The sequence below is a fragment of the Corapipo altera genome, unplaced genomic scaffold (genome assembly GCF_003945725.1).
Source record: "Corapipo altera isolate COAL_440 unplaced genomic scaffold, ASM394572v1 2b, whole genome shotgun sequence".
NCBI classification, from domain to species: Eukaryota; Metazoa; Chordata; class Aves; order Passeriformes; family Pipridae; genus Corapipo; species Corapipo altera.
This window is the reverse complement of record NW_020884874.1, coordinates 12304582-12319973: the sequence shown is the minus strand read 5'-3', so window position 1 is coordinate 12319973 and position 15392 is coordinate 12304582. Positions and strand designations below refer to the sequence as shown.

General features: G+C 37.2%; 1 protein-coding gene across 1 annotated transcript in view; it reads right to left on the bottom strand.

The window, feature by feature from the left end:
- Nucleotides 1-4687: 4687 nt before the first annotated feature.
- The window catches only part of RFX6 (regulatory factor X6), a 34861-nt gene continuing 24156 nt past the window's right edge, over nt 4688-15392 (bottom strand). Inside the window, exons 12-19 of the mRNA XM_027633864.1 lie at nt 14604-14748; nt 13306-13415; nt 11180-11297; nt 9976-10098; nt 8392-8601; nt 7362-7871; nt 6242-6460; nt 4688-5480 (exon numbers count right to left, since the gene is read on the bottom strand). Coding sequence (XP_027489665.1) covers nt 5314-5480; nt 6242-6460; nt 7362-7871; nt 8392-8601; nt 9976-10098; nt 11180-11297; nt 13306-13415; nt 14604-14748 — 1602 coding nt within the window. The 3' untranslated portion in view covers nt 4688-5313. The remainder of the gene's footprint in view (nt 5481-6241; nt 6461-7361; nt 7872-8391; nt 8602-9975; nt 10099-11179; nt 11298-13305; nt 13416-14603; nt 14749-15392) is intronic.

Sequence of the window (15392 nt, the reverse complement as noted above, 5' to 3'; positions counted from 1 at the left end):
ACTATATAAATATGTCTTCAGTTTCTTCTGATAGCACCATTCTACTACATGTAACCTTTGGAGCAGGATTCTTGAAACATTACCTATATTAACAATTATACAATGCATATTTTGGTAGTTTCAGGTACGGAACTGAGAGAGAACTGTTACATCTAGGGCAGGAAAGGTGTTTCACCAGATCTTTCTCAGGAGCCAGAAGCTGGGTAACGGCTCTCTTAAACATGTCTGAGTTCGGCCATGTGACCTCTAAAATGAAAGTACTTACCACGAACTGAAAGTTGGAGACTGTCAAAAATTAACAGCTGCTGTGGATTGGGTGTGTAGGAACACAGATCCAGTACATCAGTCAGTGGATTGCACACCTACCTAGGAAAAGATGTTTAGAGTCAAGGGAAAGATTCTGTTAGAGAATTCAGTACATTTGGGCTGGTTTTTGAAAGCTGATCATACTTTAAAGAGGAAGCTTGGTAAAAACCATAATAGAGAGAAAGGAAGGGTTATTTATTGTCCACCCCTGTATTGCACAGAGTTTGTATTTTTCCTGTAATGGGGATTTTCTAAAACATGTCATTTTTACTAAATTTAGAGTGATCTCTGTATCTTGGTGCAAAACAGGTGACTAGTCAATAAAGTCTGAGCAAAACTGAATTATATGGGAAAATTAAATATGACAGGAGTCAAAAAGGCATATAGTACTCTAAATGTACAATTTCACTGTATGTTTCTTTCTACTGTAGCAACCAGGGCACAAGGGCAGTATGAACATGTGGCCCTTTATTTGATCAAGGATAATAATCAACTAAGCCAAAAGGAAGGGAAGTAGATTTTCCTAGTTCAGCTGCTAATATAATCTTTTATGTGTTCCCAGTTGTGTAACCATTGCTCTGTGCAGCATTGTAACATGAACCCATTGTTAAATGGGAAAAAACTGTGCAAATAACAAAGAATCCAAATGTAGAGAAATGGTATTTGGTGTCACTTATTGTGCAATGAGCACAATATTTTGCCTCCCCTATTTCAGATCCCAGCCCTGCTTTTGTCCTGTTTTGTCTGATTATGCCTTCATTGGCAGGCTCAAGTCCTTGTAAGAAGGGATTCTGCTGAGCCTGGAAGTTGCTGCAAATGTCTGATGACCATAGAAGCAGCATAGTTTTTAGTAGGATCTCCTGCTTTCCCGATCTTTCACCATCCCAATAATGCTGATTACTTGAAGTCTAATCATTAGCAATGATGCAGCATCTCTCTAGAGGATGCAAATTCAGCAGTCCTTCCATTAAAGATATCTTCTCATCTTTGGTTGTGCAAGATACATCTCTTTTCCATCAGAGAAGTTTCAGCTAATGGCTAATTAGACATGCATTGATCCTGGCTGACAAAAGTACTGACCTAGTCCTAGTCTTTTATTTCAACCCTTAGCTGAAGATAATGACTATATCAGTGAACTCTTATTAATTTCAATAATAAGCATAGATACATTAAGGTCTTAAATCCATAATTAGTTCAGATTCATTGCTTCACGTTGGCTTGAACCTCAACCATAACTTCAGATTCCAGAAATGCCAGTGTCGGAAGATTGATAATGTGGCGTCCATCACCTAAAACTTTAAATTAGTTTCACTCATTTCTTCTAGACCTGGCTTTAACCTAAATGGCTCATCTTCTTTAATTTCCAAATGTAAATTTCAAATCAATTTGAAGTCTACTCTTAAGACCAGACCTTGAAAGAATCATACCTAGATCATCTGGTCTGACTGTAAGTTTTGTATAAGCTCAACAACCCCTGCCAAATGCAGAAACAACTCACTTTTACCTGCTCCTGCTCAAGTAAATCTTAATTGTAATTCTGACTACAATAGTAATCTATATTGTTCTCCCTACATTCTGTTTTATCTAGAACTAAACATCATTTGTGGATCCCTCTAAGCAGCAGCAGTAAGTCAAGCTTGATGGCCACTTCTAATTCTACTATTGTCTCATGGTTCCAGCTTCATGTTGACCCAGCCCCTGAAGTTAACCTTAATGCCAAAGCTAACTCAGGTTTAAGCTCCATCCTGAGTACATCACTAAGAAGAAAGCAAAGAACTTCCATGAATTAACTACATTAAGTTAAACACACCGTGCAGACTCTTCTGGCAAGAGCCGTAAGCCAAACTCAGGTATTGTGCAGGTTCATCCAGCACAGTAGCCTGAATCCAAGACCATAAACTCAGACACAATAATACACAGATTTACATTTTAGAAGTTATTTCACTGTGTTTTCACTACATATTTAAAGGTAAAGGCCAACTTTCTCACTAATTTTGAGTTTGGAGTAATATTCCTGTGGTCCTACTTACCTTCAGGGTCAAAGAACTGCACTTCTCTTGCAGCACAGATTCTGTGCTGCTAGGCATGGGCTCAAGGCACACAAGTAATTGTTTTTTCTCCAATATTGCTTCATCTTGGTCGATACAATTTGTATTAGAATCAGTTTTACTTTAGAAGTGGAAGCTGATTTGACCCATTCATGCATCTCTTTTGCCTTTCCTAGAACCAGTTCGAATTCATAAATATCAATAAATAGATCAAAAGGATTTAATTTTCCATCTTACTTTCTCAGAAAAAAAAGCAAACCACCTTTTTTTTCCCCCTTAGGCAATATTCATTTGACACTGATTGTACTCAACATGTACAATTTTTAATTATGGATTTTCAGGCATTTATATATTAAAAGCAATGCATCCACGAAAATTGCAACTGAACTGAATAGTACAAGACCACCAACAGTCAACTCCATTGATTCTTCATATTATTTACTGTAATGCTGTTGCACTACAAAAGGTAAAAATCTTCCCATGGGGTATTCACAAAAGCTATGTGCTATTTCATTTCCCACAGACAAAACTTACCGAATTCTTCAAACCATATATTTGATTGAACTAATGGGTCATAAAATGGAAATTTCTCATTTGGTTTTGCTAGTTACAATTATGATGGGCTTGTTTTTTTCTGCAGCACTATGAGAGAATTCTCTCAACTGGTTATTTGAATATTAGAATATTTTTTATTGCTCCTTACTATTCATTATAAACTGTGATTTGTAACAGTGTGACACTTTATGTTACTTTCTATTCTGCAGCCTTCAGAAGAATCTGCACATTTGATGACATATGACTGTTTCTTAATTCAGATAATGTGCAGATACAGTAATTTAAGGGGGAAAAAAAAAAACAAACACAAAAAAACCCCCAAAAACCCCAATGCAAAATGTTTCACATGAAAAAAGAAAATGACTGGCAACTATGCATATAAATCCCATATGAGAAATTATGTATTCTGAACAGTTCTTTTTATGTAGGGCCTAACAGACTAAGACCCTGTCTGCTAGTGATTGCCTACCTCCCCTAAATTCTACATATTGCTCTCACATACATTCAACAATCTGGAAGCTTAAAGTGATGATTTGTGCCATGCCGCTTGTCAGCAGAGGGAACCAAGCACTTCAGGATAGTGACATATCCCTTGTCCTAGCGGCATATCCCTTACCTTTGCACTCCCCTTCCCCATCTTATCTCACTTGGAATGGGAGGGATCTCCTCTCCTGTCACGGACTATAGGGGTGACCTGCATAGATAGAGGACCTTTTATAGGACTCATTTTAGAAGAAAATATATCAAGTTCTGAACAGTCATGAAGAAAGAACTCTTTTGCACTACTTACTTCACTTGCTACGAAGATTTGTCTAATAAATATTTTTTTGAATATTCTGTGTTACCACTACATGTCATTGTGAATTTTTATAGAAACCAAAACTTTCTTACACCATTATGGCATTTTTGGTCACAGCATAAGTCTTCATCCTGGACTAGGAAGCAATTGAGTTGAAGCAATTCAGTTGAATTACTGAAAAATGGTGTCTCGTTTCTACATAAATTTTTTCATATCAGGAATTATGCATGAGCTAGCCCAGTCAAAGTTTTTTATTACTTTTTTGCTGCAGTCAGGCTTCTCATGATAGAAAATACTAAAGGAAGTTATACAGAATTAGAAAGAAAGTATCATCCATTTTCTTCCACCAAAAAATTCCTTACTCTCCAATTCCACAATATTCAGCATATATTCAATGGGCTGAATGGGAATATGGACATCAAATACCCTCAGAAGACTGGATTTAAATCCAAAACTGAATCTGCTGTTGAGACAACCAGATTATAAAGTCAGACCTGTTATTTCATTAATGTGTAGCAAGAAGTTTGTTTTGTGAGTGTGTTCTCTGTCCTCTGTAATACCATTAACGAATATTCTTAACCTGGCTTCTCCAGCCGCAAACACAAATGCACGTATGTGCATAGATTATCATGGCACTTGTAAAATATTTTTTTATTAAAATAGCTGTCTAAAGGGTTGCAATATTTTTTAATAATTTTTATTACTTTTGTTTTCAGTTTATACAGTTGCATTAAACCCATGATGAAAATTGATGAACATATTTTTGTGGATTTCCATCAGCAGAAATTTTCGGCTCATACCACAAAGTAGTTCTAAAATCCCATGACATTTAGTGGCATAGTTTTATTTCCTTCAGTTATTCAACTACAGTAGCAGGCTACTGAAATTAGTTAGCTTATGATATTTGAATGTTTTGTTGGTTTTATTTTAAGAGAAAGAGAAATAAAATACCCATAATAAGTTTTATTTATTTCCTGAGGACTTTCACTTACACAAGTAGGCACTAAACATTTGAAATAGACTTTCCAGAGCACAACAGTAAAAAACTTAAGAATTTGGCTTAGTTTCATTTAAAACTGTAAAAATTGACCTTGTAAACATTTCCATAGGAGGTAGGATACATACATTTGACAGTCTGTCAAATATGAGATAGTAAACAGTTACTCTGTGGTCCTAATAAATAATGAGCAACACAGGCATTAAATAAACCTTTTTATAAAAAAAAAAAAAAAAAGAAAAAAAAAAGAAAAAAAGAAAATATATAAGTGAAAGACTAAAATAACATTTTTAATAAATTAGGAATAGATGCAATAATTTCTTTACAACTTAGTCTTGTTTACAAGAATCAGTGGCTCTTTCTGCTTACCCTAAATTTCTGACTGAAAAGCTGTGATGGTGAGAACAATCCTGAGAGATTCACAAGCAGGACCCAATCTAAATATAGCTATTTTTTTATGTGTGGATGTCTGCTAATATCACTAAAATGGCTCCTCTAACACCTATATGTAATACTTTTATATTCCACCAACTTGAAAGGCATTGTCTTCATAGCTTTAATGTCTGAAGTTGGAAATTAAGCTTAAGGCACTGACATGTTTCTCCCAGTTAGGTTCCTCCAGCAGCTGCTCCCATGAAGACAGTGTTGATTGGTGGTAACGATGACACCATATCTCTGCTTGGTGGGCCATGGGCCTCCAGATTTTCCTGAGAAGGGAACGGACCAGGTGTTCCGTACATACATTGTGAAGAAGATGTGGTTTGCAAGTTTGAAGCTGTGGTGAAAAAAAATTTACCATCATTGCAAGTTTTCAGTCTATTGAATTTAACAGAAATTACAATCCATTTTCATTTGATGGAACCTCTTTTCTACCAGGCACATCATCTGAAGGATGGAAACTTCTGATCTTCTCTGCAAGGTTAACAGGTAAGTAGAGGGAAGATATAATCTTGTGGAGAAACAAACAGTGCCCTAGTTTATGTCTTCCATGCAACACTTTTTGGAATGGGAGACCAAACTCAGCTGCCATTTGTATAAGGCATATACCAAAACAAACCCTTTGCAGTCAGGTATTTATGCCTAAAATTCACTGTCAGTGGGAGCTTTGCCTAACACACTCAGTTGTTGAAGCACAGGATGGGGACTATACCACAGGAAGTATATACCTAGACACCTCTGACCCAGGGTTCATTTGATCTGTTTGACAGTGAGGATCCTTAAGAGACCTTAGAAAAGCCCAGTCTGTTATTAATTCACTTAATAGTTAGAAACTGTTTCCTAAACCAGGTTTTTTTGCAATTCAGGCCAGTCATTCCACTCCTCATGGACAGTGGATCACAGACCTCCTTATGGGAGCAAAGAGTTATTAAACCCATTGTCCTGCAATTTTAAGGAAAACACATCTTATGATAAATCCGAAGTACTGAGTTATTTCATCTCTATATTGCATTTTATATCTTATATATGTGAGCTACAGTTTAATACTCAACACTTGCTAGGATGCTATAAAGTTCCTCAGTTATTGGCTATACTTACACATAGGAGTCCGGCAGACAATTGAAGGTGAGGACTCTGTGTAGTATGAGCCCGTTTGTTTTCTTCCACTGTCATCCAAGATATTCAGTGGATCGTGTATATCACTGTACGATGGCAGTGATCGAATGCTGCTTACACTGCTTATTACAGAAACATGCTGATCCACCATTGTTCCAAGTCTATGAGATTCTGAATAATTTATGCTGTTTCCATAATATCCTATTGAAAGAAGATTGAAAAAAAAGATGAGTGAAACTACTGAGTAGGTTAGGAGCCTGTGATAACCTTGGACAAAAAGTACTTGAGAATAAGATTATTTATATACACATACAGCCTAGTAACATTAGAAACAGGTGCAATGATTGACCCAAAACAGAGGTGGTAACAAGGAAACAAAAAGATGCTAAGGGTTCAGTCATACCTTCAGCACAGAAAATTGCCCTTCCCTCCTAAATTCAGAATCAAACATAGCCTGCAGTTGGTGGCTGTAAGAGACACCATGGGGAGCCCTATCCATAGTTCAGTGCTCCCTTTTGAAACTCACAGCCAAGGAAGGTATACATGGAAAGAAAATCTGCAGGGTAATATGGACTTACTGCATATACAAATCCATATAAAAGTAACGTTTCCACTGTGTCTTTCCTCCAGCAGAGGGAGATGGAGGGCCAAAGTCTCAAACTATTGTTAATACACATTTTTATACTTTGTTTCATCATCCTGACTCTGTGACTAGAATGGTCCATTATGGTGATCCCAGAGGTAAACTATCTCGTGTCTGCTCTGTTTCATAGTAGATGTTTTGGGGGCTTTTCAAGAGATCGTTAAACGACAAGGCCATGCTGCTTTTGCATCCTTTGTGCAAGACATGGTGATGGTACAAAAGGAAGATTAGCATAGGTCAGCAGATGCATTTGAGGTCAAATTAAGATTCAACAGAGGAAAATAAATCCTTAAGTAACTTATTAAGCTGCTTTACACCTCTGTGTGTCATCGGAGAAGTGGAAAACAGGAATGTATAAATAAGAGTTGAAATGCATCTTTCATAGAAAAGTGGAGAAAAAGTATTTTACTCCATCAAGGAAAGAGAAACAGAAGGGAAAAAGAAAATATATATTAATACCATTGGAAGCATTAGCAGGATATGCTGCTCCTGGACATGTAGGCACTGAGTTGTTCAAGAAATTGAAACTCCCAGTATTCAGAAACTGCATATTGTGTGTGTCCTGAGACATGTTTGAGGGACCATAGCTGGAAGGGGATCTGGCATTGTATGGAGACACAGCACAACTGTTGCTGAAGTAGTCTCTGGAGAACTGCTGTTCACTGAAGGCATTGAATCGGCTGTGCTCTGCTCTGTGGTCATAAGCTCCTGAAGTGGAATGGGCTTGTGTTCTGAACATAGCCTGGTAATTGGAATTGTTTCCGTAGTAATTCTGATTAGTTTGTGACAAAGTCTGATAAAGCGGTTCTGAGTAAGAAGAGCACTGTGAATGTGTCGATAACACGGGACCTACACTTGGAGGTCTCACAGCCATTGGCCCCTGGTTGATAACACTTCCTCGGCTGACCATGGCTGGTGAAATAGGTGGAGTCATGAGGTGGCCAGTGCTTTGAGACAGCTCCATTTGATCTGGAATAAATAAACATTAGCCATTATTAGCACCCATACTGCAGTACTGCTGTTAAGGCACTAACCCTCTAGTGAAGTGTACATTACTATTTGAAACTTTTACAAAAGATATGCATTAGCCCCCACCTATACAACTCACAGCTTTTAATCCTTGGCTACAGGCTATAAAGCTTCCCCCTTTCATTCTCCAGCTTGGAGACACTACATGCAGTGGGAAACTCCAGCAGTTACAATCCTCTTGTGCTCCAGATGTTACTGTTCATTCTCTCCTCATAAGAAGCTCACCAAGCCAAGAGGTATAAGATAGTTTACCACTTTTCCGAGAGGAACTATTACTGGCAGGGTAATGACAATTGCTGACTTCTGTAAATCAGCACAGAAGGTGAGCTCATGAAATGTTGTTTATAAGAGGTCTTTATAAATGCATGTGGTCATTGCCCCTTCTACAGCAACATGGTACTGTGAACTGAAAAACTAACAAGCAAATTGGGAAGGAGAAGCTGGAAGAGTTGATACATACCTGTCAGCTGCATGTTCTCGCTGTCTCCTGTGGTGAAGGAGTTCAGACCAGAAGGTACGCTGCTGGGCTGGCTAGCTGACAAGGACACATAGGTTTGCTCTGCTAGACACTCATTCTTGACTGAAGTGTCACTGGGCAGAGGAGCAGCTTTGTTACGATTTGCTAGGAAGCAAGAGCTTGGTGATGCAGTGAAGGTGGCTTTGCTTGCATCTGAAGGAGTAAATCAAAACTCCTGTTGGTTGTATGTATGCTCATTGCATATAAATTTACTGCTAGCATATAGACAGCATATGAGCTGCCCAATTTGTTTGTATCTTTGGTTGATTATTCTAAAACCCTCTGAAGTCTGCGTATTTTGCATGTAGGCAATGAATACAAATATTACTCTAGTCTTGATCTTCCTGGTGAAAGTGTTGCTATCATTTTCCCTGACCACAGATATATATCACACAGTATCAGCTCTTTACTGAAGCTGTCGTAGTGAAGGTATGAATCAGATTTATTCCCTTGAAGTAAATGTCAACAATGAAGCAAAGTAAATTGCACTAAGAGTGAATCAGGCTCAACACTTTATCCTAAAGAATTAACAATGGGAACTTCAGAATGCTCGAACTCTGTTTCATGTTGGTATCTAGAGAAGAGCGTTTGTTATACTCAATAATTCTTTAGTTTTCTGCAGATTATTGATAAATTCAGTTCTGTTATTCTGCAGTGGAAACCATGATTCTACCTTATGGTTTCAAGTATTCCACCTAAATACCCAAGGACAAGGCAACTGGTACATAGGACAGATTTTTCTCTTGGAGGCTGAACTAAAAGAAGTGCAGCACCTAGTGTCAGACAAAGTCTATGCAAGTTTCTTTCAACAAAGTTCAGATTTAGAGTTGATTGCCGGTGCTAATGTTAATAAAGAAAAATTCTGCAGAACCCAGTGAAGTTTCACTGTTTTTTTAAGGATTAACTTGGACCAGAACTTGATCCAAATCCATCTTCATTCTTTCGATAGCAAAGAACTTGGAGCATATAACTTCAAATTGTCTAACTTGGAAGAAGTCTGGTAGATGGAAAATGTTAAGGATGCTGTTTTAAAATAGTTTTATTTCTCTTTCACATAATAGTACTTCATCCAGATGATAAACAGGGCTCCAAACTTTTGTTCCAACATTGCAGGGATATTTGCATTTTGGTAATATTTCATACATTCCCAGTTCAAGATGTAATTACATATTTAGGCTTTGGAGAAAAACTGGATTAGGAATTCCTGCCCTTTCTGTTGCTTATACCTGTTTTCACATTTCAGCTCATGGCTCTTTGGATGTACCTACAAGTATATGTTGCATTCAAGCAAATTTCAGTGATCCATTGTATTCACAGGCCCACAAAACATTATGAAGTCAACCATGCTGGGAAGGTGTGAATGAATTGCTGAGTGAACGGTCACAAACTTTTCAGGTGAATTTGACCATGTTGCATATAACTACAACTTCAGGAAAACAGAGTAAACTTGCTTCTGTTTAAAGTTAAACAAATATATCAATTTCTAAAAGTACAGAAGTATATGCAAAAGGACCAAGCTCTAGTTACCTAAATTCTTCATGTATTTGTCCAGTAGATTCTGGAGTTCTTGTTCTTTGTCATTGTTGAACTGTGTCTCCATGGCAAGCAGGATGTACTCATCTAGTAACATGCGGATCAAATGAAAAGAACCTTTTGGAAGAGAAAGAGAGAGAGTAGCTGAGTTATCTTTGTGACCATCTCTCTCTATTCTACAAGAAGTCAGTGAAACAAACAAATAATTGTGGACTTTAAGTGACCTGGCAAGACCAACAAGGAATAGTGCCTAAATTCTAGCTCTAATCTCTCTTTGCACTGGCCCACCTGGCTCAATTGTTTACTGTCCTGTAGGCTATTTGACCACTAATTACATCAAAGAAAAATACTGATGAAAGTGAGACATGCTTTAGACTTGAAGAGGGCACACAGTGGAGCTAGATAAGGCCGAAGTCTGCTAGAATGCCTCTGCTCTATTTCTGTTTGTCTTGTGCTAAATAACCAGACAATAACTGGTGAAGTCTTTGACCTTATTTCAAGGATATATCACATTAAAAAACGTGTGTCCCTAACAGCCATTTAAAATACCCTCTGAATTTTAAATAACAATGTACCTATGACTAAATTTAGGAAATTATGTACTAGAGTTAGTTTCACTTGTTCTACCGTCTACTGTTTTATAAAAGATTCTTCCTGAATGTTCCCAAAAATGTAAACATTCCTAAAGATGGATGTGTGAGCCTTAAATTTTAAAAGCCAGAAACACTGTTGAATTGATAATCCTGGAATTAAATGTGTGGTGACTGCCAAATTTCTTTTGCTTTTATTAAAACATATCATGCACAAATCTTTGACAAAACAGTAATTTTTTACCAAACTTGATCCACAGGTAAAACTAATAAGTTAAATCTTCTGTCTCCTATACTGAGCTATGCAGTTACACTTCCATTGCCATATTAAAGCAAACAAAGCTTTTGCCACTTAAATGACAAAGCAGTATCAAACAGCAATTAAAAAAAAAAAAAAAAACCCCGTTTTAAAAATGAACATGTGACACAAGTCACCACCAAAATATTGCTAGCATTTAACATGAAATGTTAGTTTGAAAAACACATTACACAGCATTTGTGGCTTTGATCAAAGTATCTTTAGATTAGGACAGGTTCCTCTGTTCAGGAAAGCTGGTAAGTACTGGCATATATGTACAAAATATGATTGTTTTTTAATGATCAGGTACCAAAACTTGATGCGTTGTTAAGGGTTAGATTATGCATCACTCGAGCACCAAAAAAGCTCCATTTCAGAAGGAAGTCTTGAGCTCTCTTCTTTAAAGACCTCCCATTTTGCTTGCTTGCCTGAAAGAGAATAGTAAAATACTGTTAAATATGGTAGCCTGCTTTCTGCACACAGGAGAGAAGAACTCAATATGTTTGAGAGTTCAAGGAGTCCTTGGCTCAGGCTAATATGGCAGAGTGAATCAAGTTGCTTGATTGACAATATCTTCTTAATGTGTGTCCTAATGTGGTAAAAAAGAGCAAGATCCTCCCTTTACAGTGCAGAGCTCGTAGAATGTCAACGTTCGATGAAACAAACTGCTTACTGCTTGGGCCTTGATATGCCCTGAAGGTACATAGATTACCTCATATTCTAGTACTAAAGGTGCCAAGTTGTTCTATAAATATGAAGCAGAAAGAAAGAAACCCCCCTCCTTCTGGCACTATGTTATTCCACATAAAGAGGGAATAGAAATTAGTCCTTGTAATTTAATTTAATCTGTATAATACTGGCCAGACTTTCTCTTACAGAATGGTATGTTTACTATCATGATGATTAAAGTGATGTTTTTAATATTGCTCATTTCATACTGTCACTTTGTTCTGGCAGTGATTTGTTTGTGTAGTAACATATGCCCTGTTACTTTCTCAAACAGCAAGCAGAAAGAAGTTGTGCGAGTTTGACAGTAGCCACATTTTGGCATGAACAGAAGGCAGACAGCAATGGAAGGATTGCATGTTCTGTCAATTATTAGCTTCTGCTTAGTTGACCTAGCTTCATATCAGAACTTGTTGGTATTTCTCCCCTTAACTACAGGAAAGCAATGGTAGAAACCTTACTTGTTAACTTTAATAATACAGAAGCACATAGTAGATGCTGAATGGAAAAGTGCTTCACCTTTTCTGTCTGACTTGTTTTATCAGAAATTTTCTTCTGAAATTGTGGAATGAGTTTTAGACCATAATCATTCAGTTCTAAAATAAATCAAGATTGCTCAGCTTCAGTGGGAGTTTTTTGACTAGGGACTTGTGTGTAGATAAGGACTTGCTTTGGCTATGCTGCCCTGAATCATCCAGAGCTCCTCATTGTGCTGCTTACATATGTCAGCAAATGTTAGGAAACTCAGAATACTTTAAAAAGAAAGAAACTATCACTGTCTCCATTGAAATTTGGGAAAACAGGGAAAAAAAAGGAAAAATGGCATGCCCATGATTTTCCTGTACGTGGCAGTCACTCTTCTGCCAGCCAGTCGATGCTAACTGCACTGTCTCATCCTTTTACATCCACTCATATTAAGATGCCACCTAAAATGATGGATAAATTATTACACTTCCAGATAGAAAAAGTCTGATGAGGAGACCTGTGTTCAACTATTAGCAAGCAATGTGAAAAATCTTATTCTGCTAGTTTACAATTATTAAAGTCACAAATGGGTTAGATATCTCTTACTTGAGATAGAACTCCTTTATTTTGTTCTGAGCTGTATTAATCCCTGTATAACTACATGCATATAGAATAGTTGTGATGATAATGCATATTGTAAATTGGAACCGGGTGGGGGAATACCATCAAAACCATCAATTACTGTGTTAAGCACCTTACAATGCTACAAAACTGTATCTTTCATCCTGGTATGTAGAAATTCTTCTGGAGGTTGGCTACTTCTGAATCCACCTGCTGCAGTAACTTATACCACATACAATACCAACCAAATGCCATGAAAGAAAGAATTGCTTCTCTAAGGAATAACTTTTGCTCACCTTACTCACTGAGAAATACCTCTGTGATTCTGCATGCCCACAGAAGCTGGAACGGTTTCTTTCATGTAAAGTTTATGAAAGTGTTGACTTTACTGTTTTAGTTACAGTTTTTCTTAATTGGTCACACATGCAAGATTGTTCAACAGGCTCAACATGATTAATTAGATCTAACAGCACTGGAATCTTTCACACTTCCCTGTTACAGTAAGGAGATGGGAGTAGAGATGAGAATCCCATGTGGGAAACCAATAGGACTGCATAAGGGTCTTTGTAAGGAGTAAGGGGAGTAGGATTTGTTCTTTAGTCAGGCAGAACATTTGAAATGTACCTTGATAACCCTTTGCTCAACCACAGTATCCAACCATTCAATAAATGATTCCACAGTGGCATTCTTCTTTAGAAGGTCCTTCAGTTCTTGGAACACTGTAATAGAGTCATCTACCATGTAAAAAGGAGAACATATCATTGCACACTATTCTGAACACAAGAAAAAGCCACTCACCAGCCATATGACAATATTGTAGCATGGAAAGGAAAAGCAAAGAATTAGAGCTGTGAAGAAATAAGTAATTCCCCAGCAAAGCAAGCAGACACACATCCATCAGTCATATATATTTTAATTACTTAAGCATTACAATGACACAGGCTGTAAGACAGTGAAGTTTTACAAGAAAATAAAACCAAAAGAAGATTATATTTTTCATTCCTTTTAAGATTCAGCCTTGAAAACCTTTCTAATACTAAGTTTAGTAGTAAAGTTTTATCCGTTATGTGGCAGATTTGTAGTGTCTTAAGTTTCCCTTATATCTTACAAGTTTCTCACTATATTATGCAAAATTAACTTCCTCAATTCCCGTTTTCAAAAAAGTGCCTGAATGACCAGTTATTTCTCTTCTCCTTTTCTTTTTTAACCAGTATGAAAGAAGATGAAGAATAAAATAAAAAATAGCTACACAAAAAGTAGAGAATGGGCAACTCAAAAGTGTGAATAGGATTATGAACCATTAAAGAGAACAAACATTCATTATCAAAGTAATGATATTTAGAGGACAACACATTGCTCTTCCATTCAGCTCTCTAAACTCTGATCAACATCACTCTTATGACAAAAGTTATCTTTTTAATGAAAAGGTTATATCTATTTTTCAACAACTGGTATGGATATGAAAGTTAACACCCTCAGAATTTATACTTCGCTCTGTTCTGTGTATGAAAATAGCTGCTGCACTAAAGAGAAAATCATTTAAGATCAACTTGCATAAAAAAAACCCCTATTCATAAAAAAAAAATATTCATTACATTAAGCCATAATGACATGGAATTTTTGAGACATCTTTCAGGAGTCGATCTGTGCTAATATCCACATTTAATTACATCAAAATTTCAAAAGAGATTTGATTGCACTTAGCAACTGACATGTAAATTAATTTTTCAGCAACCATTTAAAGTCATCTAGCTGGGATGACTTCCCAGTACAAGCTTTCTTAAGCTACTGAAGTTAACAGTGTACTAGATTACAGAATGCAGTGTCTATGTGTGCCTTGTCTCAGTCAGTCCAAGTAAAACAGTGTGGCATGGAATGAAATAGTGAATTATAATGACACAAATGTATCACCATGGACTTACATTCACTGTAGACCTCCCCATCAGTGTCTGTGCTCCCTGAGACTGCAAGGAGTGCCTGAGAACCAATACTATTCAAATCAACTTTTTCAATATCTGACACCATGGAATTCACCACATGCTGATCAAACAGTGCTGGCCGAGCAATCTGCAAGAGAAAGCAAGGTAAAATGCTGAGACGCTGCTGTGGTTTAGCCACATCAGGCAGCTAAGCACCATATGGCCACTCAGACACTCCCCACTCTGTCACGGAATGGGGGAGAGAATTGAAAAAGTAAGAAAACTTGTGGGTTGAGGTAAAAACAGTTTAATAATATTTAAAAAGAAAAAATAAAAACAATAACAATAATAAAAAGTAAACAAACAAACAAAACCAGAGAAAAATACAGTCCAAGACAGACAAGTGATGCAAATGAAGACAACTGCTCATCAACTGACTGATGCCCAGCCAACTGCCCAAGCAGTGGTCCCCTGCCAAACTTCCCCCTAGTTTTATGGCTGATCATGATGCCATATGATATAGAAACTCCCTGTAGTTAGCTGGGATCAGCTGTCCCAGATGTGTCCACTCCCACCTACCTGTGCACCTCCAACCTACTCTCTGGCAGGGCAGTGTGAGAAGCCAAAAAGGCCTTGAGTCTATGTAAACACTGCTCAGCAGTAGCTAAAACATCCCTGAATTATTGACAGTGTCCAGTACAAATCCAACACATAGACCCATACTAGCTACAATGAACAAAATTTACTGTATCTCAGCCAAAACCAGGACAGACTCACACCTGGGGATCACCT